Below are 22,840 nucleotides of genomic sequence, written 5' to 3'. Positions count from 1 at the left end.
CAAATGCAGGTTTTGTCAGATTTAGCTCAATTCTGGGAACAAATTTGTCCCTAAATATTTACAAACACACACAAAAGGGTTAGGGGATATTCTGGGGATATTTAATTTGATTTTATCAATCAACAAATTCCACTAGAAACAAACCTTGTTGTATTATTTTAATTTAATACAGTGAAGCTGCTTTGATACAATCTGTATTGTGAAAAGCGCTATACAAATATACTTGACTTGACTTGACAAAACTACATTAATGCTCATAAATCTCATGAAATGTTGAATTTAAATGTTTGAGTTTTTAGAAACTTCTTCTTGGTTGATGAAACTCAAGAAATTGAGTTGATTGTGAATAGCAGCTGATGTTTCGAGAACAGTCCTGAGGACAAAAGTATTCTGAAACATCTGGGTTACGACTATAACCATGGGTCCCTTAGAAGGGAACTCTACGCTGTGCTCAAGTACTGAAGCTATGGGAACGCTCCTGTGTGATTGTGTCTGAAGCACATGTTCAACAAACAGTCAGGAAACCCAGTGCGAGAGTCCAAGTGTGAGAGTCCTAGTTCGAGAGTCCTAGTTCGAGAGTCCTAGTGGGAGTCCTAGTGCGAGTCCTTGTGGAAGTCCCACTCCGAGTCCCAGTGTGAGTCCTAGTGTGAGTCCTAATGCAAGAGTCCCAGTTCGAGAGTCCTAGTGCGAGTCCTAATGCAAGAGTCCTAGTGCAAGTCCTAGTGGGACTCCTAGTGGAATTGACTTGTCTGGGGGGGCAGTATATCTGCTGAGGACAAAAATAGGATAAATAAGCTAATCAAGAGAGCAGGTTCAGTTATTGGTCTTAATCCAGATGTTTTAGAGATTACTGTTGAGAAGAGGATTAGTTCCAAATTAAAAATGGTCCTGCTTTTTGAAGGCCATCCACTGCACAATTTGTTTAAAGGTCTCAGAAGCTCTTTTAGTGAGCGACTGATAATGCCACGGTGCTCTAGTGAGCGCATGAGAAGGTCTTTTGTTCCAGCAGCGGTCAGATTTTTTAACCAACATTGCTGATTGTTGAGTATTATTCTTGTCTCTTAAAGTGTTGTTTTTAGTATTTGTTGATTGTGAAAATGAATCTCTCAAATTGTGTCTCGTAATCAGCGCTTAGGCTAGTAGTCGTCTATTAATCCAGAATTATGTACTTGTCTGTTAGTTGTGTATCGTGTCTGATGGCTGTATGGTTGGTAGCAAATTAGTTTCCCTACTGGGATTAATAAAGTTTTTCAATTCAATTCAATTCAATTCCTAGTGAGAGTCCTAGTGCGAGTCCTAGTGGAAGTCCTAGTGGAAGTCCTAGTGCGAGTCCTAGTGAGAGTCCTCGTGGAAGTCCCACTCCGAGTCCCAGTGCGAGAGTCCTAGTGCGAGTCCAAGTCGAAGTCCTAGTGCAAGTCCTAGTGAGAGTCCTAGTGTGGGAGTCCTAGTGTGGGAGTCCTAGTGTGGGAGTCCTAGTGTGGGAGTCCTAGTGTGAGAGTCCTAGTGTGGGAGTCCTAGTGTGAGAGTCCTAGTGCGAGTCTTAATGTGAGTCCTAGTGAGAATCCTAGTACGAGAGTCCTAGTGGGAATCCTTGTGGGAGTCCTAGTTCAGTGATACCTAGTGCGAGTCCTAGTGCGAGTCCTCATTGAAGTCCCACTCCGAGTCCCAGTGCGAGAGTCCTAGTGCAAGTCCTAATGCGAGAGTCCTAGTTTGAGAGTCCTAGTGCGAGTCCTAGTGGGAGTCCTAGTGGAATTCCTAGTGCGAGTCCTAGTGGGAGTCCTAGTGGAAGTCCTAGTGCGAGTCTTAGGGTGAGTCCTAGTGAGAGTCCTTGTGGAAGTTCCACTCCGAGTCCCAGTGCAAGAGTCCTAGTGCGAGTCCTAGTGGGAGTCCTAGTGGAAGTCCTAGTACGAGTCCTAGTGAGAGTCCCAGCGCGAGTCACAGTGTGAGAGTCCTTGTGCGAGTCCTAGTGCGAGAGTCCTAGTGTGAGAGTCCTAGTGCGAGTCTTTGTGCGAGAGTCCTAGAGGGAGTCCTAGTTCGAGAGTCCTAGTGAGAGTCCTAGGGCGAGTCCTAATGCCAGAGTCCTAGTTCGAGAGTCCTAATGGGAGTCCTAGTGCGAGTCCTAGTGAGAGAGTCCTAGTGAGAGTCCTAGTGCGAGTCCTAATGCGAGAGTCCTAATGGGAGTCCTAATGCGAATCCCAGTCCTAGTTCAAGAGTCCTAGTTCGAGAGTCCTAGTGGGAGTCCTAGTGCGGGTCCTTGTGGAAGTCCCACTCCGAGTCCCAGTGCGGGAGTCCTAGTGCGAGTCCTAATGCAAGAGTCCCAGTTCGAGAGTCCTAGTGCGAGTCCTAATGCGAGAGTCCTAGTTCGAGAGTCCTAGTGCGAGTCCTAGTGGGAGTCCTAGAGGAATTCCTAGTGCGAGTCCTAGTTCGAGAGTCCTAGTGCGAGTCCTAGTGCGAGTCCTCGTGGAAGTCCCACTCCGAGTCCCAATGCGAGAGTCCTAGTGCGAGTCCTAATGCGAGAGTCCTAGTTCGAGAGTCCTAGTTCGAGAGTCCTAGTGCGAGTCCTAGTGTGAGCCCTAGTGGGAGTACTAGTGGAAGTCCTAGTGCAAGTCCTAGTGCAAGTCCTAGTGCAAGTCTTAGTGCGAGTCGTAGTGAGAGTCCTCGTGGAAGTCCCACTCCGAGTCCCAGTGCGAGAGTCCTAGTGCGAGTCCTAGTGGGAGTCCTAGTGGAAGTCCTAGTGTGAGTCCTAGTGAGAGTCCCAGCGCGAGTCCCAGTGCGAGAGTCCTTGTGCGAGAGTCCTAGTGGGAGTCCTAGAGGGAGTCCTTGTGGGAGTCCTTGTGGGAGTCCTAGTGTGAGAGTCATAGTGTGAGATTCCTAGTGCGAGAGTGATGGAGCGAGTGCACAGGGAAATCTAAACTGCTTTGTCACAATATTCACTAATATATGATAATATATTGGCCTGCGGAGCAGTTGACATAGAGTGCTTGCTGAAAACACAGAAGCTGTTGTGTTTTGGGAATCCTTTATAGCTTCCATGGTACGCCGTCACGTGTCATGGGGTGACGTTGCACCAATGACATTGGAGTTTGTTGAACACGTGCTTCAGACACAATGGGAGCGTTCCCATAGTATCAGGACTTGGACACAGCATAGAGTTCCCTCGAAAGGGAACACCAACAACAACGAGCCTGCATCAAAGAGCCTTTTGTGGAAAAAAAGCTCAAGTTGGTGGATGAGAATAACTTTCTCTACATGAACACAGATGCACTTAGTGAGATCAATGCCGTGCCGTCAGTCGTTGATGACACTCCTTCAGTCTTATGTGTCTTTTGTGTGTTTTTCAGGATGAAGTCTCCAGCCGAGCGTCGGGCCGAGATCTGTGAAGATTTCTCTCCCTGCCGTCTGCTTGCGCTCCGCTTCGGCTCACAGCTGGCCTATCAAACGTATTTCAGCGCTCAGCAGCACAGGCCCAACCCACATCTGCATCCGTACTGAACCCTGCCTCCGACTCAATGAGACCTCTTCATTTAACCTGTTGACTGTCACATATTTTAGTAATTATCAGGAATTAGGTGTCATTGGAAAGCTGAAACACTCGAAATTCATCCAGGGAAAACTCTTTTAAAATCGGACATTGTGTTACCATGGAAACACACCTTAAAATATTTGATCAGGCTCCTCCCCCTCGTGGTCGGTGTCATGTTTCATATATTACTAAATGTACTGCTATTTTTTGACAGAATTACACAAGCGGCAAAAAAATCTCAGAGGATCCTACATTTTTGTGATATCAACTTAAATTTTCTAACAACTGCCTTTGGGTTTCTAGCCATTTTAGAATCCAATTTATTTTGTTAAGAATAAAAAATTATAACACGTTTAGTTCAAAACATTTGCTGTGTCTGCTTGCTATCATCTTTCTTACCAACCTAAGCATTGATGAATTGCAACTATTTGAGTTTGGATCTATGTTCAAAAAGAGAGGTGACAGTTTACAGGTTAAATAATCATTTATAGGTCAGTTTAACCCTATTTACACACACACATATATATACATATATCCTTTTGTGTCATGCGTACGTTACTAACGTCCTCTCGCTCAATGACAACGGGCCAGTTCGCCCAGATATTTACGCAATACTGACAATTTCTCTTTTGTTTACGCATTAAACATTATTCAAAGCTGAGTACATGACTGCAAATGTATTTCTTATTAGATTCAAATTACAAAAATGAACCTAATCTGAGGACTAAAATGTTGAAGCCATATGTTTCACACACAAGAGATCAGTCGTTTTGTATGTGATGCTGATTTTTTAATCTGTCTTTGTTTATCAATAAAGCGCTTTCACTATTAAACTCCTGCAAACCTGAAAGGCCTTCATCTGCTCATTATTTCATGCTGACCTCAGTGAGTCTCTCTGGATCTTGTGAAGATCCACGTGTACACGCAGTTTATTCTGAGCCTCCTGAACGAGATCGCACAATTCTTGACCACTGCACTTCAGCGATTCGCAACTCAGACGGTGAAATTACATAGAGTGAGTCCAAGAGCGCGGACTCTGCAGGAATAAATAGCCCACGGCTGGCAGAGCCAGAACTCAGAAATACTCTGAAGGGTTCATGTCAGCTCAGCATCTGAACCCTTGACCAAAGCCACGAGCTCCGGCGCAGTCCAGCGGCGGCGTGTGTGAGGAGTGTGTGTGTGTGTGTGCGTTCAGCGCAGTCCAGCGGCGGCGTGTGTGAGGAGTGTGTGTGTGTGTGTGCGTTCAGCGCAGTCCAGCGGCGGCGTGTGTGAGGAGTGTGTGTGTGTGTGTGCGTTCAGCGCAGTCCAGCGGCGGCGTGTGTGAGGAGTGTGTGCGTTTAGCGCAGTCCAGCGGCGGCGTGTGTGAGGAGCGTCCAGGTGACGGAAACACGGAGCCTCAGATGCTCTCGGCCCTAAACAGCATTACTGGAGGAACCTCTGTAATTAAAGTCTTTATATGAGGCTTTATATGAAGCGTTTATATGAAGCCGGCTTCCTCCGCTGACGAGCCGCTCGCACGCAACAGCGATATGTGGAGTTTGTGATCAGGTGGAGAGCGCCATCTGTGTGTGTGTGTGTGTGTGTGTAGGAGAGAGTGTGTGGATGTTTGATTCCTCCTCCAATCATGATGTCCGGTCCTTGTGATGTCACTGTTATAAATGATGTGAGGGACACAGAGACACACAGTCACAGGTCAACTTAAACACGGAGACAAACATGAAGAGCCTGACGCTCCTGATCTTCTGCTGCATGATGACTGCAAGCCTGAGCGCAGGTCAGTGTGTGTGTGAACGTGTGTGAGTGTGTGTGTGTGTATGGTAGTGTGTGTATAACTGTTCTCTGTGTGTTGTTCTTATGCAGGTATTCCTGATTCCTCAGACCCTAAATCAGAATCTCCCAGTGATGATGGTGAGACACACATGTGTTGACATGTAGTGTGTGTGTGTGTGTGTTTACATGTGTTGTATGTTGGTTAAACCTGCTCCGTGTGGAAGGTGAAGTAAACGGCGTGTTGTTGAAGGTCAGTGTTGGTCATTGAGCCTCATCATTATGAGCCGGTGCTGAAGATCTCTGGAGATCAGCTGCTCCAGGTGTGTTTGTTTGGGCTCCAGCTCAACTTCACAGGAACAGCTTCACCCTTCAAGTGCAGCCGGAAATATCGTAATTACACCAATGATCGAGACAAAAGGGGGAAACTATTGTAGTAATAATAATTAAGGCATTATGTTTGAAATTTACAGTCAAACTACATTCCGTACACTCATTTTCACAATTTTCTTTATGCATGAGTTGTTAGATAGAAATGATGATAGAAATGTTGACAAATTATATCAAAATAGAATACATAAAAACCTACATTCATACATAAAATGCAATTTGTCGTTTTCTATCTAAACTTTAAATGAGTTTGTGCTTAAAACAAGAACAAATATCTGCCAAATTATTAAACAAAATTATCTTGTTTTCCATTTGAATCAAGTTTATTTTTCTGACTCCATTGGCAGATATTTGTTCTTGTTTTAAGCACAAACTCACTTAAAGTTTAGATAGGAAATACAAATATTCAGTAAACAAGACTTAATATCTTCAGTCATTGTTCCTTTCCAGTAAATGCATCTTGATTTACGAATGTTTAGATGTTTGTGCTGGAAAACGAGACAGGAACCCTGAGGAAGAACACAGGGACTGTCAAAGACATCTACAGAAGGGTCATGTATGAGGAGTTTATCTGAGCCTATCTGTCTGAATGTGGGCCTGTTCTTCACACACAGTTTCCACTGATGAAGACAGGATGATTTTATGATCTGTTACAGAGGAAAGAAAGTCAGGAGAGGGAATGAGTTTGAATGTCTCTTCACAGGTGTGTTTGTGAAGCAAGAAGAGGCTTCAACGCTGGTGAGACAGAAGAGAGCTGGGGTGGCTGCCGCTGACCTGAGTTTGGCTCAGCTGGAGAGGTACACACACACACACACACACACAGTTAAATTAACTCTGCTCTGAGTACATATGGTCCCACTCTAAAGAGTGTTAAAGTCACTCTGAATCAGAATTAAAGTTATTGAGATGATTAAGTCATTAATTAAGTGATAATTGAGCATTAGTGATGAACACCTGCTGTTAACAAGCAGAATCACTGGAGGAAAGACAAACAACAAGAACAGAAAAAAGAGAAACACAAGAACTACAACTGACTTCAACAACAGCCTATTGGTTAGGGTCATTCAGTCACTGGTGTGTGTGTTCACACTGCTCAACTATCTGGGGTATCATTCAGTCACTGGTGTGTGTGTTCACACTGCTCGACTATCTGGGGTATCATTCAGTCTGATCCACAAACTACGTTTCACAACCAAACACACGCGAGAAGTGATAAGGAAATAACGCAAGATCACGCATGTGTGAGCGCGAGACTGAAATTGTTATTAAAAATGATAGCCTGCAAAAAGCTTACGATCCATATTGTCTCTGCGCTGATTTGCAGTGAAAAGGAGAAAGAAAAACTGATTCTGCAGGAGTAAATGATTGGGGAGAGCGGGGAGCAAGGGTTGTGTTTCTGCAAAGAGAGATGGGGAAAATAAATAAGTTTGCAATGTGCTGCTGTTGCTGCTGGTCAAGCAAATGTTTGTGCTTTGTTTCTGTTTAATATAATTGTAAATATATCCATTAAAATGGTGATATTCTGGTCTATAACTCCTCCCACTGTCCTGTAACTTGCTCTCTCATTGGCTGCGGGTCATCGTGATAATATCTCAGGGGCGTCTCATCAGCGATTCTCTCAGATCACGTCTTTGATTTCGAGCGTTTGTCCGCGATCTGTCGAAACCTGTCGGCGAGTGAAAATCAGGGCTAAAATCGTGCAGTGTGAACTCGGCATTAGATGAAATAAACTGAAGATAAAAGAAGACATTAAATCTCTGAAGATCTCAGCAGAGGAGGATTAAAGAACTCCACAAACAGCATTACCAGCTTTACTTATTAATAATCAGATTGACTATTTCTGCCATTGATCTACAGGAGTTATTTTTTGAGAAATAACAGAGGTTTAGATGTTGATGTTTTATTGAAGATGATTGGTCACCATTATGGTGATCGGTGTGTCATTTAGTTGGGCAGTTTGACTCTTGGCTTATTATGTGAGTTTGTGGTGTTTAACAAAACACATGATTTGTTGCAAAGGAAGCCAGAAACAAAGATGGTCAGGTGATATGGTTTTCAGCATCATAAAGTAGAATAATTCACTAATCTTATCCCTGACCATAAGTGGTTATTTGTTATTAATAGACTATATTCACCAACCACACTTTCTTGCAACAGATCAGACATTCTGAATTTTGATTTTAAAATTTTAGCAATTATTTTTTAGACACAAACTTACATTAATAATCTGCATATAAATCTCAACAATTGTGACATACTTCATGCCGCAAAGCATGCTGGGAGCCATGAGTTTTATACTATGTTGGCTCCCAGCATGCATTGCGGCATGATGTGTGTCACCATTGTTGAGATTCATATGCTGATTCTTGATGTCTCCTTTGCAACAAATTATGTGTTTTGGTAAACACTGTTACAGAGACCACAAACTCATATTTAAAACCAAGTCAAACTGACCAACTAAAAGAAACACTGATCAGCATAATGATGACCAAGCATCTTCAATAAAACATCAACATCTAAACCTCTGTTAGTTCTCAAAAATAACTCCTGTAGATGCAGAAATAAAGCAGAAATAAAGTCAAGTAAAGTGAAGCTGGTAATGCTGTTTGTGGAGTTGTTTAATCCTCTGCTGAGATCTTCAGAGATTTAATGTCTTCTTTTCTCTTTAGTTGATTTCATCTAACGCTGTGTCTGAAGTTCTTGTGTTTCTCTTTTTTTCTGTTCTTGCTGTTTCTCCTTCCTTCAGTGATTCTGCTTGTTAACAGCAGGTGTTCATCATTTATGCTCAATCATCTCTTAATTATCTTAATTACACACACACACACTCTCTCTCTCTCTCTCTCTCTCTCTCTCTCTCTCTATCTCTCTCTCACACACACTCAGCAGTGTTGGTGCGTATATCTCACACACTCTTGTGTTCTCTCAGTCTCAGGGAAGTGTGTGAGGCAAACCTGGCCTGCGAGGACATGATGGACACGTCTGGCATCATCGCGGCCTACACTGCGTACTACGGACCCATTCCCTACTAGAGATCCACTGCATCACTGCCCCACATCATGATGAGCATCTGTCAAAAAACATAAAAAAACATAAGCAGAGAAGGCTGCTGAAGCTATGCAAAATAATAATAAACAAACAAACAAAACACTATAAATGTTGTCTGCAAGTTCTGTTCAGTTTTTGTTTGGGATGGTTTAATATTACTGGTCACATCATGGCTAGATTCTCATGTGTTTGTAAGTCAACCTTTATTTTTTATAGCGCTTTATACAATTATATAGATTGTTTCAAAGCAGATTTACAGAGATAACAGGACTGCAGTCGAGCTGCTGCGTTTTGGACCAGCTGTAGTTTGTTTATTAAGCGTGCAGGGCAACCACCCAGTAGAGCATTACAATAATCTAGCCTTGAGGTCATGGACGGTGAGGTTAGGAACCTGGGTGTGCTCTTTGATACCAATCTTTCATTTGAAAGTCACGTGTCTAGTATCTGTAAAACCGCATTTTTCCATCTTAAAAATATATCTAAATTACATCATATGCTCTCATTGACAAATGCGGAACAATTAGTTCATGCGTTCATGACATCAAGGCTAGATTATTGTAATGCTCTACTGGGTGGTTGCCCTGCACGCTTAATAAACAAACTACAGCTGGTTCAAAACGCAGCAGCTCGAGTTCTTACCAGAACCAGGAAGTATGACCATATTAGCCCGGTTCTGTCAACACTGCATTGGCTCCCTATTAAACATCGTATACATTTTAAAATATTGCTGATTACTTACAAAGCACTAAATGGTTTAGCTCCGCAGTGCTTGAGCGAGCTCTTAACGCATTATACTCCTTCACGTCTATTGCGATCTCAAAATTCCGGCCAGTTACTAATACCTATTATATCAAAATCGACTGCTGGCGGTAGATCCTTCTCCTATTTAGCACCAAAACTCTGGAACAGTCTTCCTACCATTGTCCGGGAAGCAGACACACTCTGTCAGTTCAAAGCCAGATTAAAGACACATCTCTTTGACATAGCATTCACATAATACATTATAGACTTCTATAATTCAATATTAGGCTGCATAGATGATGTCAGCTGGAACCGTGAACACTTCCCATAAATCCTGATGTACTCGTTACATCATGAGAAGAATGGCATCTACGCTAATATTAGTGTCTGTTTATCCCGAGGTTTACCGCAGCCTGCCGGATCCAGGCCGTATCCAGATCTGATGAAGAACCTGCGCCTGGACACACACACACACACACACACACACACTCCAGATCTGATGAGGGACCTGCGCCTGGACACACACACACACACACACACACACACTCCAGATCTGATGAGGGACCTGCGCCTGGACACACACTCACACTCACACACACACACACACACACACACACTCCAGATCTGATGAGGGACCTGGGCCTGGACACACACTCACACACACACACACACACACACACACACACACACACACACACACACTCCAGATCTGATGAAGAACCTGCGCCTGGACACACACTCACACTCACACACACACACACACACACACACACACACACACACACACTCCAGATCTGATGAAGAACCTGCGCCTGGACACACACACACACACACACACACACACTCCAGATCTGATGAGGGACCTGCGCCTGGACACACACTCACACTCACACACACACACACACACACACACACTCCAGATCTGATGAGGGACCTGGGCCTGGACACACACTCACACACACACACACACACACACACACACACACACACACACACACACTCCAGATCTGATGAAGAACCTGCGCCTGGACACACACTCACACTCACACACACACACACACACACACACACACACACACACACACTCCAGATCTGATGAAGAACCTGCGCCTGGACACACACTCACACTCACACACACACACACACACACACACACACACACTCACACACACACTCACACTCACACACACACACACACACACTCCAGATCTGATGAAGGACCTGCGCCTGGACACACATACACACACACACACACACACACACACACACACACACACACACTCCAGATCTGATGAAGAACCTGCGCCTGGACACACACTCACACTCACACACACACACACACACACACACACACACACACACACACACACACACACACACACACACACACACACACTCCAGATCTGATGAAGAACCTGCGCCTGGACACACACTCACACTCACACACACACACACACACACACACACACACACACACACACTCCAGATCTGATGAAGGACCTGCGCCTGGACACACATACACACACACACACACACACACACACACACTCCAGATCTGATGAAGAACCTGCGCCTGGACACACACTCACACTCACACACACACACACACACACACACACACACACACTCCAGATCTGATGAAGAACCTGCGCCTGGACACACACTCACACTCACACACACACACACACACACACACACACACACACACACACACACACACTCCAGATCTGATGAAGGACCTGCGCCTGGAAACACATACACACACACACACACACACACACACACACACATACACACACACACACACACACACACACACACACACACACACACACACACACACACACTCCAGATCTGATGAAGGACCTGCGCCTGGAAACACATACACACACTCACACTCACACACACACACACACACACACACACACACACACACACACACACTCCAGATCTGATGAAGGACCTGCGCCTGGACACACATACACACACACACACACTCCAGATCTGATGAAGAACCTGCGCCTGGAAACACATACACACACACACACACACACACACACACACACACTCCAGATCTGATGAAGGACCTGCGCCTGGACACACACTCACACTCACACACACACACACACACACACACTCCAGATCTGATGAAGAACCTGCGCCTGGACACACACTCACACTCACACACACACACACACACACACACACACACACACACACACACACACACTCCAGATCTGATGAAGGACCTGCGCCTGGAAACACATACACACACACACACACACACACACTCCAGATCTGATGAAGGACCTGCGCCTGGACACACACTCACACTCACACACACACACACACACACACACACTCCAGATCTGATGAAGAACCTGCGCCTGGACACACACTCACACTCACACACACACACACACACACACACACACACACACACACACACACACACACATACACACACACACACTCCAGATCTGATGAAGGACCTGCGCCTGGAAACACATACACACACACACACACACACACACACACACACACACACACACACACACACACTCCAGATCTGATGAAGGACCTGCGCCTGGACACACACTCACACTCACACACACACACACACACACACACACACACACACACACACACACTCCAGATCTGATGAAGGACCTGCGCCTGGACACACACTCACACTCACACACACACACACACACACACACACACACACACACACACACACACACACACACACACTCCAGATCTGATGAAGGACCTGCGCCTGGACACACACTCACACTCACACACACACACACACACACACACACACACACACACACACACACACACACACACACACACACACTCCAGATCTGATGAAGGACCTGCGCCTGGACACACATACACACACACACACACACACACACACACTCCAGATCTGATGAAGGACCTGCGCCTGGACACACATACACACACACACACACACTCCAGATCTGATGAAGGACCTGCGCCTGGACACACATACACACACACACACACACACTCCAGATCTGATGAAGGACCTGCGCCTGGACACACACACACACACACACACACACTCCAGATCTGATGAAGGACCTGTGCCTGGACACACATACACACACACACACACACACACTCCAGATCTGATGAAGGACCTGCGCCTGGACACACACACACACACACACACACACTCCAGATCTGATGAAGGACCTGTGCCTGGACACACATACACACACACACACACACACACTCCAGATCTGATGAAGGACCTGCGCCTGGACACACATACACACACACACACACACACTCCAGATCTGATGAAGGACCTGCGCCTGGACACACATACACACACACACACACACTCCAGATCTGATGAAGGACCTGCGCCTGGACACACACACACACACACACACACACACTCCAGATCTGATGAAGAACCTGCGCCTGGACACACACTCACACTCACACACACACACACACACACACACACACACACTCCAGATCTGATGAAGGACCTGCGCCTGGACACACACACACACACACACACACACACACACTCCAGATCTGATGAAGGACCTGCGCCTGGACACACACACACACACACACACACACACACACTCCAGATCTGATGAAGGACCTGCGCCTGGACACACACACACACACACACACACACACACACACACACACTCCAGATCTGATGAAGGACCTGCGCCTGGACACACACACACACACACACACACACACACACACACTCCAGATCTGATGAAGGACCTGCCCCTGGACACACACTCACACTCACACACACACACACACTCACACACATACACACACACACACACACACACACTCCAGTTCTGATGAAGGACCTGCCCCTGGACACACACTCACACACACTCACACACACACACACACACACTCCAGATCTGATGAAGGACCTGCGCCTGGACGCGACGACAGTGCAGTCCTGAAGTGTCACTAGTCTCTCCCCTGTGAAGGCCTCCTTCCCTCTCTTTACCTCTCTACAGATAAAGTGTTGTAGGGATGATTCCGGTTTGCGTGGCTACATGGAAGCGATACAAATTCTGTATTATTAATTTTAAGGCCAGACAAGTAGTATGCTGAGGGTTGGTTTGTAGGGAAGGACTACACGCCTGCGCACATATATTCAAACACACATCCCTATAGACTGAACTCGTAATACGCATGTGCACGCCATCGGCGTTCGCGTTTTTGAAGTTTGCGCAGAAAGAACTGAAGGGTTTTCTGTGAGAGCGGTGTCGTGTTAGCAGCCCCTAAGTTAATAACTAATGATCGTTGCGACGGAAGTGAATCAATCAAAACTAACTTTATCTGGTCAATAACTTTATAGACTTTTAGAGCTGCTATAAAGCCTAACCAATCTCTGTTACTTTAATTTCCAATTATCTCTGTAAAGCCGTTTTAGAACAATCTATATTGTTAAAAGCGCTATATAAATGAAGATGACGTGACATAACTTGACTATAACATACATGTTGTTGATTTAGATGATTATTGCAATGAATAAATCCAATGTTTCCTCAGGGAGACTACAATGCACTTCCTGATGCGATACTGTTGCATAGTTATAATTCTCTCCCTGATATTATCAATCTTATAAGTGAAGAAGTTCATAAAGTCATTACTGCTGTGCTGCTTGGAAACTTCAGAAGTAGAAGCTTTATTTCTGCTTAGTTTAGCCACTGATAAATACTGTACCTAGGGTTGTGTTTGTTTGTTTTCTTCTAAAAGTGTTGAAGATCCAGCAGTGTTTAAGGCCTCTCTGTGCGCAGTTAGGGTTAGATGCGGAACCCTAACTGATTCCACGAGATGCGGAAAACCTAAGGTCACGTATGTAAATAAAGTCAGGTAAACAGCAATGTCATCAAAGTACTTTTATTTAATATGAATTTAAAATTAAAACTAATAAAAACTAGGCTATTAAAACTTAGTAATCGTGCCTTTTCACCAACTAGAGATTACACAGCCTCGTATATATTTGTATAAAAGGCTATACAGACATCTAGTGGCTACAGTATTGTATAACAGATGGTTTTATTCTTTATTTTTATTTCTTTGACACGTACCAGGGAAAAAACAATTATAGTTTATACATAAAATTAAAATGTCTACACCATCTATGTATTAGTCTGTTTCAAAACACATGCTGATCTGTCACTGACTTACCCTGTGCTGTGGAGTTAGACTTTATGGGGACTCTCGTGTTAATTCTACATTTTCCAGCTCATTTTCCGCTAGAAAACTTACACAAAACTGCAATCGTACACACTATAGAATTTTAAATCACTAACAAACACTACATTTTAGCTGATTTATGTGCTAGTCGTAACTGCAAACGTTTAAGTTGGATGTTGTTCAGTCCTTTGCTAAAGAAGCGTCTTCATAACTGGAAGGCATAATTTATGCTGTACAACAATGTTGTTTCCTTTTTCCTCTTTGAAAACAAAATAACTGTGAATTTTCCAGACATGAAAAGTGTTTTCCCGGCGGGAAGCATCGTGATTAATAACTTAGCAGCGTCTGAGGAGAATGATTGACAGGTGTTATTTGCGCGTGCACCAGCAGGAGGCTCGCGACTGGCAACTGTAAACAAGCAGCGCTTAAAATAGCGTTATGACGTCAAAATACCCCTTTTTTTTTACTAAATGTAATTGTATTCTGATTACTTTGTTTTTTAAAACTTCCGTTACTCCCCAATCCTGAACATGTTGTTGATGTTGACCAGAGTAAAACCAAGTACAAGTCTAAATGGCAGGAAAAACCTGTGTTAATGTTGCAGATTTCATAAATGATGAAACTATGCAGCTCTACAGAAGACAATATCGTCATTATTCAGCTTAGTTATTAAGCATTGACATATCACAAATCATAAGCATGATTAGACTAGATAGACTAGGGAAACATTAATATTACTAGGCATATTAGATTAGAATATATAACAAAAACAGTATTTATTTATCTGATAAACTGCAACACGCAGTTTATTAGTTTTGTTGAAATCGACTTTTGTGTAGATTTTAGTTGATTTAAATAATAAAAGCCCGGAAGTCGGAAGTGACGAGTGTTCCAGACGCGGTGACGCGCTTCCGCTCATGAGCAATGGCTCGCGCCGCTGGACGCGTTTGTTGATCAGTGATAAACGTGAATATTAGATATATTTATTAAAGTGATTTGAGGTGAGTTTGACCTTTACTCTGATCACGTGGAGCTCGTTCACCCCGCGACACGTTCATATGACTCGTTTATTATTCTGAGCTAATTCATAACACAAGATTATGAGTTTGTACAGGTTTCCTGCACAGCGACAGTAAAGCTGATGCTTAAACAACACCGAGATCGCGTTCATTCATAAAGTGTAGTGCTAATGTTCATAACCCGCAGTGTAGTGTAGTGTAGTAGTGTAGTGTAGTGTACTAGTGTAGTGCTGATATTCATAACACTCAGTGTAGTGCTAATGTTCATAACACTCAGTGTAGTGTAGTGTAGTGTAGTGTAGTGTAGTAGTGTAACGTTAGTGCTAATGTTCATAACCCCTCAGTGTAGTGTAGTGTAGTGTAGTGTAGTGTAGTGTAGTGTAGTAGTGTAGTGTAGTGTAGTGTAGTGTACTAGTGTAGTGTAGTGTAGTGTAGTAGTGTAGTGTAGTGTAGTGTAGTGTAGTAGTGTAGTGCTGATGTTCATAAACCTGATCTAATGCTCTTCTGCATTGTGTGTTCTGGTTCTGTCTTGATGCACATGTAGGGTTTAGCTCAAAAACTAGGGGTGTTTTCCTGCTATTTACACTTTTACTCGGTCGGATTAAATGATAAATGTACTGTAATGGTGTGTTTTATATGTGCCAGAGTTTAATGCCGTCAGAATGTTATGATTTGATTAAAAACCGAAACATTAGCAGTTACAGTAGGATAATAACAGTGCTGTACCGTGAACACGTGTTTCACACACTTCTGCTGGAGAGAGTTAGAGTCGAGAAGATGTTGCTTTACAGAGGAAAGCTCGTAGTGTAGTCAGATCATTTACCCTGGTGAGATAGTCCACGCTTACCCTGGTAAAGGCCAATGGAGAGCAGATGTTTGATTGACACGCATACAGAAGAGTGATACTCTCTCTCTCTCTCTCTCTCTCTCACACACTCACTCTCTCTCTCTCTCTCTGTGTCTCATTCCCTTGTCCGTCTGAAGGAGTGTGTGACGGATGATCTGCTGTTGATTGATGATATTCCTAACTCTCTCTCTCTCTCTCTCTCTCTCTGTGTGTGTGTGTTCAGGTGAAGCCGCCGGACGGTCATCATCATCATGGGTCGCCGCTCCACCTCCTCCACCAAGAGTGGGAAGTTCATGAACCCCACCGACCAGGCCAGTGAGTACACACTCTCTCTCTCTCACTCACACACTCACTCACTCACACACTCACTCACTCACTCACTCACTCACTCACTCACTCACTCTCTCACATACACACACTCACTCTCACACTCACTCACACACTCTCTCACCTCACACTCACTCACTCACCTCACACTCACTCACTCACCTCACACTCACACTCACACTCACTCACACACACTCACTCACACTCACTCACTCACTCACTCACTCACTCTCACACACACTCACTCACTCACTCACTCACTCTCACACACACTCACTCACTCTCACACACACACACACACACACACACACACACACACACACACACACACACACACACTCTCACACACACACACTCACAGACACAGCAGATTACCTCATGAGTGTGTGTGTAAATGACTTCTCACCTGTGTGTGTGTGTTTGTGCACAGGGAAGGAGGCGCGCAAGAGAGAGCTGAAGAAGGTAAGCGCACGACCTCTGACCCTGAGACAGAGAGTGAAGCTTCAGTCAGTGTGTTCATGAGCCGGCTGCGCATTAATATAGTTCACACTACAGTTAATATCATCATAACACACATTATCATCAGCTGGAGGTAAACGTGTGTGTGTGTGTGTCGTAGAACAAGAAGCAGAGGATGATGGTCCGAGCAGCTGTGCTGAAGATGAAGGACCCGCGGCAGATCATCAGAGACATGGAGAAACTCGACGAGATGGGTGAGTGTGTGTGTGAGTGTGTGAGTGTGAGTGTGTGTGTGTGTGAGTGTTTGCTCTTCTCGCCAGGTCTTGGTCATGTGATGTTCGCCAGGAGTGTCTGAACTCAGCTGAGTTTCATGAGTGGTTGTGCTGGAGACACGACACTGAGTGTGTGTGTGTGTGTGTGTGTGTTTCAGAGTTCAACCCTGTGCAGCAGCCGCTGCTGAACGAGAAGGTGTTGCGCGACAAGCGTAAGAAGCTGCGCGAGACGTTCGAGCGAATCGTGCGCCTGTACGAGCGAGAGAACCCAGAGACGTATAAAGATCTGCGTAAGCTGGAGGTCGAGTACGAGACCAAGAGAGGCCAGCTCTCACTCTACTTCGACTCCGTCAAGGTGTGTGTCTAACACACACACACACACACACACACACACACACACACACACACACACTCTTCATGAGCTTTAGTCTGGCTGCCGCATCACAGCTGGTGAACATGAAATATGATGTTAGTAATGCTGGTTTCTGTGGTGTGTGTGTCTGGTGTGTGTGTGTGTGTCTGGTGTGTGTGTGTGTCTGGTGTGTGTGTGTGTCTGGTGTGTGTGTGTGTCTGTCAGAACGCGGAGTCGGTGGAGGTGGACAGTATTCCTCTGCCGGACATGCCTCACGCTCCCTCCAGCATCCTCATCCAGGACATCCCACTACCCGGAGCCCAGCCACCCTCCATCCTGAAGAAGACCTCAGCACTCGGGTCAGAACACACACACACACACACACACATGCAGGTCCTCCATCTGTTCTGGATACGGCCCAAATCCGGCTTACTATAACCAATCAGAAAAGAGAGATGAGGTTATTTTTTGGGCGATCTTCTTTCTCATGATCGATTGTCACGTACGAGATCTTGAGTACTCTGGTACTCTGCCCATCCCTATCATGGATGAAACGCGTTATTACAATATCACATATGTTTAGGAAAGTGTCTGCGCCAGGACTGTGTGTTGATGTGTGGTGATGTGTGTTTCAGGAAAGGTTCAGCGCTCTCTGCTGCTGCTCTGGCTGGAGTTCCTCGCCTGCCGCCGGGACGCAAACCCCCAGGACCCCCTCCAGGACCCCCTCCGCCGCAGATCCTGCAGCTGTACGCCAGCACACGCCGCACAGGTACACGCTACACACACGCTACACACATGCTACACACACGCTATACACACGCTACACATACGATACACGCCAGGACTCCCGCCGCCACAGATCCTGCAGCTGTACGCCAGCACACGCCGCACAGGTACACGCTACACACACGCTACACACATGCTACACACACGCTATACACACGCTACACATACGATACACGCCAGGACTCCCGCCGGCACAGATCCTGCAGCTGTACGCCAGCACACGCCGCACAGGTACACGCTACACACACGCTACACACATGCTACACACACGCTATACACACGCTACACATACGATACACGCCAGGACTCCCGCCGCCACAGATCCTGCAGCTGTACGCCAGCACACGCCGCACAGGTACACGCTACACACATGCTACACACACGCTACACACACGCTACACATACGATACACGCCAGGACCCCCGCCGCCACAGATCCTGCAGCTGTACGCCAGCACACGCCGCACAGGTACACGCTACACACACGCTACACACATGCTACACACACGCTATACACACGCTACACATACGATACACGCCAGGACCCCCGCCGCCACAGATCCTGCAGCTGTACGCCAGCACACGCCGCACAGGTACACGCTACACACACGCTATACACACGCTACACATACGATACACGCCAGGACCCCCGCCGCCACAGATCCTGCGGCTGTACGCCAGCACACGCCGCACAGGTACACGCTACACACACGCTACACACATGCTACACACACGCTATACACACGCTACACATACGATACACGCCAGGACCCCCGCCGCCACAGATCCTGCAGCTGTACGCCAGCACACGCCGCACAGGTACACGCTACACACACGCTACACACATGCTACACACACGCTATACACACGCTACACATACGATACACGTCAGGACTCCCGCCGCCACAGATCCTGCAGCTGTACGCCAGCACACGCCGCACAGGTACACGCTACACACACGCTACACACATGCTACACACACGCTATACACATGCTACACATACGATACACGCCAGGACCCCCGCCGCCACAGATCCTGCAGCTGTACGCCAGCACACGCCGCACAGGTACACGCTACACACACGCTACACACATGCTACACACACGCTATACACACGCTACACATACGATACACGTCAGGACTCCCGCCGCCACAGATCCTGCAGCTGTACGCCAGCACACGCCGCACAGGTACACGCTACACACACGCTACACACATGCTACACACACGCTACACAAACGATACACACACACTACACGCCAGCCACACACAAGATTTTTGTTGATCATGTTTTCCGTGTTGTGTGTGTGTTATTCCCCGCTCACGGTTGTGTGTGTATGTCAGAGGGCAGCGGTGGCTCCGACACTGAGATGATGGACACTGGAGCACGAAACTCTGACAGCGAGAGCGACACAGACGACGACAGCGACTCTCAGGACGACAGTGGCGGAGAGAGAGACAACACAGATGCTGGCGCGAGAGTGACAGCTGATCGCCACGACGACCGCGATGAGGAGCGAGACCGGGGCGAGAAACACACAGGTGACCTTCACTTACTGATATGTGCAGATAGGAGTACTGTACCTCCAAGGTCTTTCCCCTGACGGAGACAGAATTAGGGTACAAACATAAACTAAAAAAACTGGTACTTAGAATTAATATAATTTAATACTGAAGTGTCTTATGAGATATTAGAGTCAGTTTTTATAAAGGCATCTTTACTTTTGACCATTGGGAGCAAATACATAGTCCGACACTGATAAAGATACGTGTGTGTTTCCCTCAGGCCGCAGTGTGCGGTTCGCAGACATGCCTCCGCCCAAAGACAAGAGGAAGAGGAGGGTGGTGAAGACGAAGAGCATCACACCACTGCAGGCCATGATGCTCCGGATGGCAGGTGTGTGTCGGTCAGCACTGATGAAGAGCTTGAGCTCGCTCTCACACAGGAGTGGCTTACAGACGTGTGTGTGTGTGTGTGTGTGTGTTCAGGTCAGTCTGTCCCGGAGGAAGAGGAGGAGGAGGATGAAGAGGAGTACTCGGACTCTGAGGAGTCGGATGCTGAGGACCAGCTCTCTGCCGAAGCCGCTCAGTCATTGGTCAATCCCAGACTTCCTGTTCCATCAGCACCAATGGCAGCGCAGCAGCCTCCTCCACACATGCAGGCTCCACCAATCACAGGGCCTCCTCCTTTAGGACCGCCTCCTGCTCCTCCAATGAGGCCGCCAGGCCCGCCGTCCGGCCCACCTCCAGGCCCGCCTCCCGGTGCGTTACATCACTCATCATCATTATGCTAATGAGCAGCTCATTAACGCTGAAGTCCTTAATAAAGCACTGAATGTAGCAGTGAAAGTAATGTTAGTGAATGTGTTGTCATGCAGGCGCTCCCCCGTTCCTGAGGCCTCCTGGACTCCCCGGGTCCCTCAGGGGCCCGATGCCTCGTCTGCTGCCTCCAGGACCCCCCCCGGGCCGCCCCCCCGGCCCTCCCCCGGGCCCCCCACCGGGCCTGCCTCCAGGACCCCCCCCCAGAGGGCCCCCGCCCCGCCTGCCGCCTCCGGCCCCGCCAGGTGTGTGTGTGTGTGTACGGCTCATAATAGGGATCTGACGACTCACTCAACTCACCATGACACACGATTCACGATACGATTCTCACGTTTGTTTGATTTTTTTACACATTAAGAATCAAGATAAATTATAAATGAAAAAGTGTCCTTTAACTTTTCAAGTCAAGTCACCTTTATTTATATAGCACTTTTTACAATATTTTGTATATTAGTAGATTGTATCAAAGCAGCTTTACAGAGATAACAGGGAAATAATGCAACAAAGCTTGTTTCCAGAAGGTGACAGGAGCTTCTCACTGGTGATTATTAGTCTTCGGGAAGTCAGAATGCCCTAGCACATAATAATGGCCACACTGATGCTCTAATGTGTTGTTGGTTTGCAGGAATGCCTCCGCCCCCCCCTCCGCCCCGCTCCGGCCCCCCCCGCATGGCCCCGCCCCTCTCGCTGTTCCCGCCTCCGCTCACTCCCAACGTGCTCAGCGCTCCGCCCAGCCTCCGCCAGAAGACTCCCTCGGCTCCGCCCCCCTCCGGCGATGCCCCCCAGAGCTCCGCCCCCCTCCCACCTACCCCCAGAGGCTCCGCCCTGCAGATGCCGCCACCCCCCGGCACCTCCGCCCACCCGCTTGCCCCCACCATCGAAAAGCGGGCCACGGTCGCGGGCGGCTCCGGCCCGGCCTCGGCTCAGCCGGGGGGCGCCACCATCTCCGCCAAGCCCCAGATCATCAACCCCAAGACGGAGGTGACGCGCTTCGTGCCCACGGCGCTCCGCGTGCGCAGGGACCGGGCTGGCGGAGCCGGAGGGCCGGAGAGAGCCAGCCGGAGGGAGGAGGAGCCCCGACACCAGGCCGCCGCCCACCCGAGCCAGCCGGACCGGCCCGCGCCGCCCAGCATGAAGACCAAGGACCAGATGTACGAGGCCTTCATGCGGGAGATGGAGGGCCTGCTCTAGCTACTCTCGCTAACGGCTCCATGTCCGCACGCTGTGGCGCTCGCTTTAGATGCTCTTTTGTACCTTTTCTCTCAGCAGTGTCACGTGATTGTGTTTTATCTGTAAACATGAATAAAAATGTCAAACCCCTGCCGAGTCGCTTTGGTAATGATGTTGGTAACCCAGGGCTTTCTGCAGCGTGTGTTCATCACCACCTGACCTGTGTTAGAGCCGGCTCACGGCTGACAGCAGAGCTGAATCTGCGTTCCATAGACTGTAAACAAATATGGACGTAGTATCCATGACGTCACCCGTAGGTTTCTGAAGACCGTTTTTGAAGCCTAAAGTGGGCGTGGCCAACCGTCGCCATCTTGGCAGCGCGTCACTCCCGAATTTATTTATTTATACAGTCAGACAATGAGCTGAGGTAACGTGACGGCTAACAGACAGCAGACAAACGGCTAATGATGACTAATGACCACAGCAGCCACTTTTAGCTCCAGACTGTAAACGTGTGTTTTTCTGCTGTAAAGTTGGGCATTTCACCATGGGGGAGATACAGACTCACTTCTGCAGCCGGCCTCTAGTGGC

The 22,840-nt window shown here is 47.1% G+C and overlaps 3 protein-coding genes across 7 annotated transcripts in view; all 3 read left to right on the top strand.

The window, feature by feature from the left end:
* mgp (matrix Gla protein) overlaps positions 1 to 4,386 on the top strand; it is a 13,583-nt gene extending 9,197 nt beyond the window's left edge. For 2 of the 4 annotated variants that reach the window (XM_084424842.1, XM_084424841.1), the window contains one exon: positions 3,342 to 4,385. In XM_084424842.1, the coding sequence (XP_084280968.1) occupies positions 3,342 to 3,492 (151 nt within the window). In that variant the 3' untranslated portion in view covers positions 3,493 to 4,385. Of the gene's footprint in view, positions 1 to 3,341 lie in introns of all 4 variants that reach the window. The other 2 variants (XM_084424843.1, XM_084424840.1) reach the window with 2 other exon arrangements.
* An 825-nt stretch (positions 4,387 to 5,211) lies between these two features.
* On the top strand, positions 5,212 to 8,813 carry bglap (bone gamma-carboxyglutamate (gla) protein). Its single transcript, XM_084424860.1, has 4 exons — positions 5,212 to 5,297; positions 5,384 to 5,431; positions 6,384 to 6,477; positions 8,607 to 8,813. Exons 1-4 carry the CDS (start codon positions 5,240 to 5,242, stop codon positions 8,707 to 8,709), a joined length of 303 nt encoding a protein of 100 aa, XP_084280986.1. The 5' UTR covers positions 5,212 to 5,239; the 3' UTR covers positions 8,710 to 8,813.
* A 6,773-nt stretch (positions 8,814 to 15,586) lies between these two features.
* On the top strand, positions 15,587 to 22,400 carry wbp11 (WW domain binding protein 11). 2 transcript variants are annotated; one of them, XM_084407485.1, is made up of 12 exons: positions 15,587 to 15,699; positions 16,788 to 16,879; positions 17,322 to 17,353; positions 17,511 to 17,604; positions 17,781 to 17,977; positions 18,200 to 18,333; positions 18,610 to 18,743; positions 20,105 to 20,302; positions 20,547 to 20,657; positions 20,750 to 21,022; positions 21,139 to 21,324; positions 21,705 to 22,400. In XM_084407485.1, the coding sequence occupies exons 2-12, from the start codon at positions 16,816 to 16,818 to the stop codon at positions 22,268 to 22,270; spliced, it is 1,989 nt and encodes a 662-aa protein (XP_084263611.1). In that variant the 5' UTR covers positions 15,587 to 15,699; positions 16,788 to 16,815; the 3' UTR covers positions 22,271 to 22,400. The 2 variants fall into 2 exon arrangements, with proteins under 2 accessions (XP_084263611.1, XP_084263610.1); XM_084407484.1 differs by lacking the exons at positions 15,587 to 15,699; positions 16,788 to 16,879; positions 17,322 to 17,353; ... (2 more) ...; positions 18,200 to 18,333; positions 18,610 to 18,743 and adding an exon at positions 18,756 to 19,826.
* The last annotated feature ends 440 nt before the right edge of the window (positions 22,401 to 22,840 follow it).

The sequence above is a fragment of the Rutilus rutilus genome, assembly GCF_951802725.1.
Source record: "Rutilus rutilus genome assembly, chromosome: 1".
Taxonomy (NCBI): Eukaryota; Metazoa; Chordata; class Actinopteri; order Cypriniformes; family Leuciscidae; genus Rutilus; species Rutilus rutilus.
This window is presented reverse-complemented; position numbering and strand designations above follow the sequence as displayed.

Coding starts and splice junctions, on each gene's coding strand:
- wbp11 (XM_084407484.1), top strand. CDS start 18,770: ATGCTACACACACGCTATACACACGCTACACATACGATACACGCCAGG. Junction 19,827..20,104: donor CGCCAGCACACGCCGCACAG/GTACACGCTACA, acceptor TGTGTATGTCAG/AGGGCAGCGGTGGCTCCGAC. Junction 21,023..21,138: donor ACCTCCAGGCCCGCCTCCCG/GTGCGTTACATC, acceptor GTTGTCATGCAG/GCGCTCCCCCGTTCCTGAGG.
- bglap (XM_084424860.1), top strand. CDS start 5,240: ATGAAGAGCCTGACGCTCCTGATCTTCTGCTGCATGATGACTGCAAGC. Junction 5,298..5,383: donor GACTGCAAGCCTGAGCGCAG/GTCAGTGTGTGT, acceptor GTTCTTATGCAG/GTATTCCTGATTCCTCAGAC. Junction 6,478..8,606: donor AGTTTGGCTCAGCTGGAGAG/GTACACACACAC, acceptor GTGTTCTCTCAG/TCTCAGGGAAGTGTGTGAGG.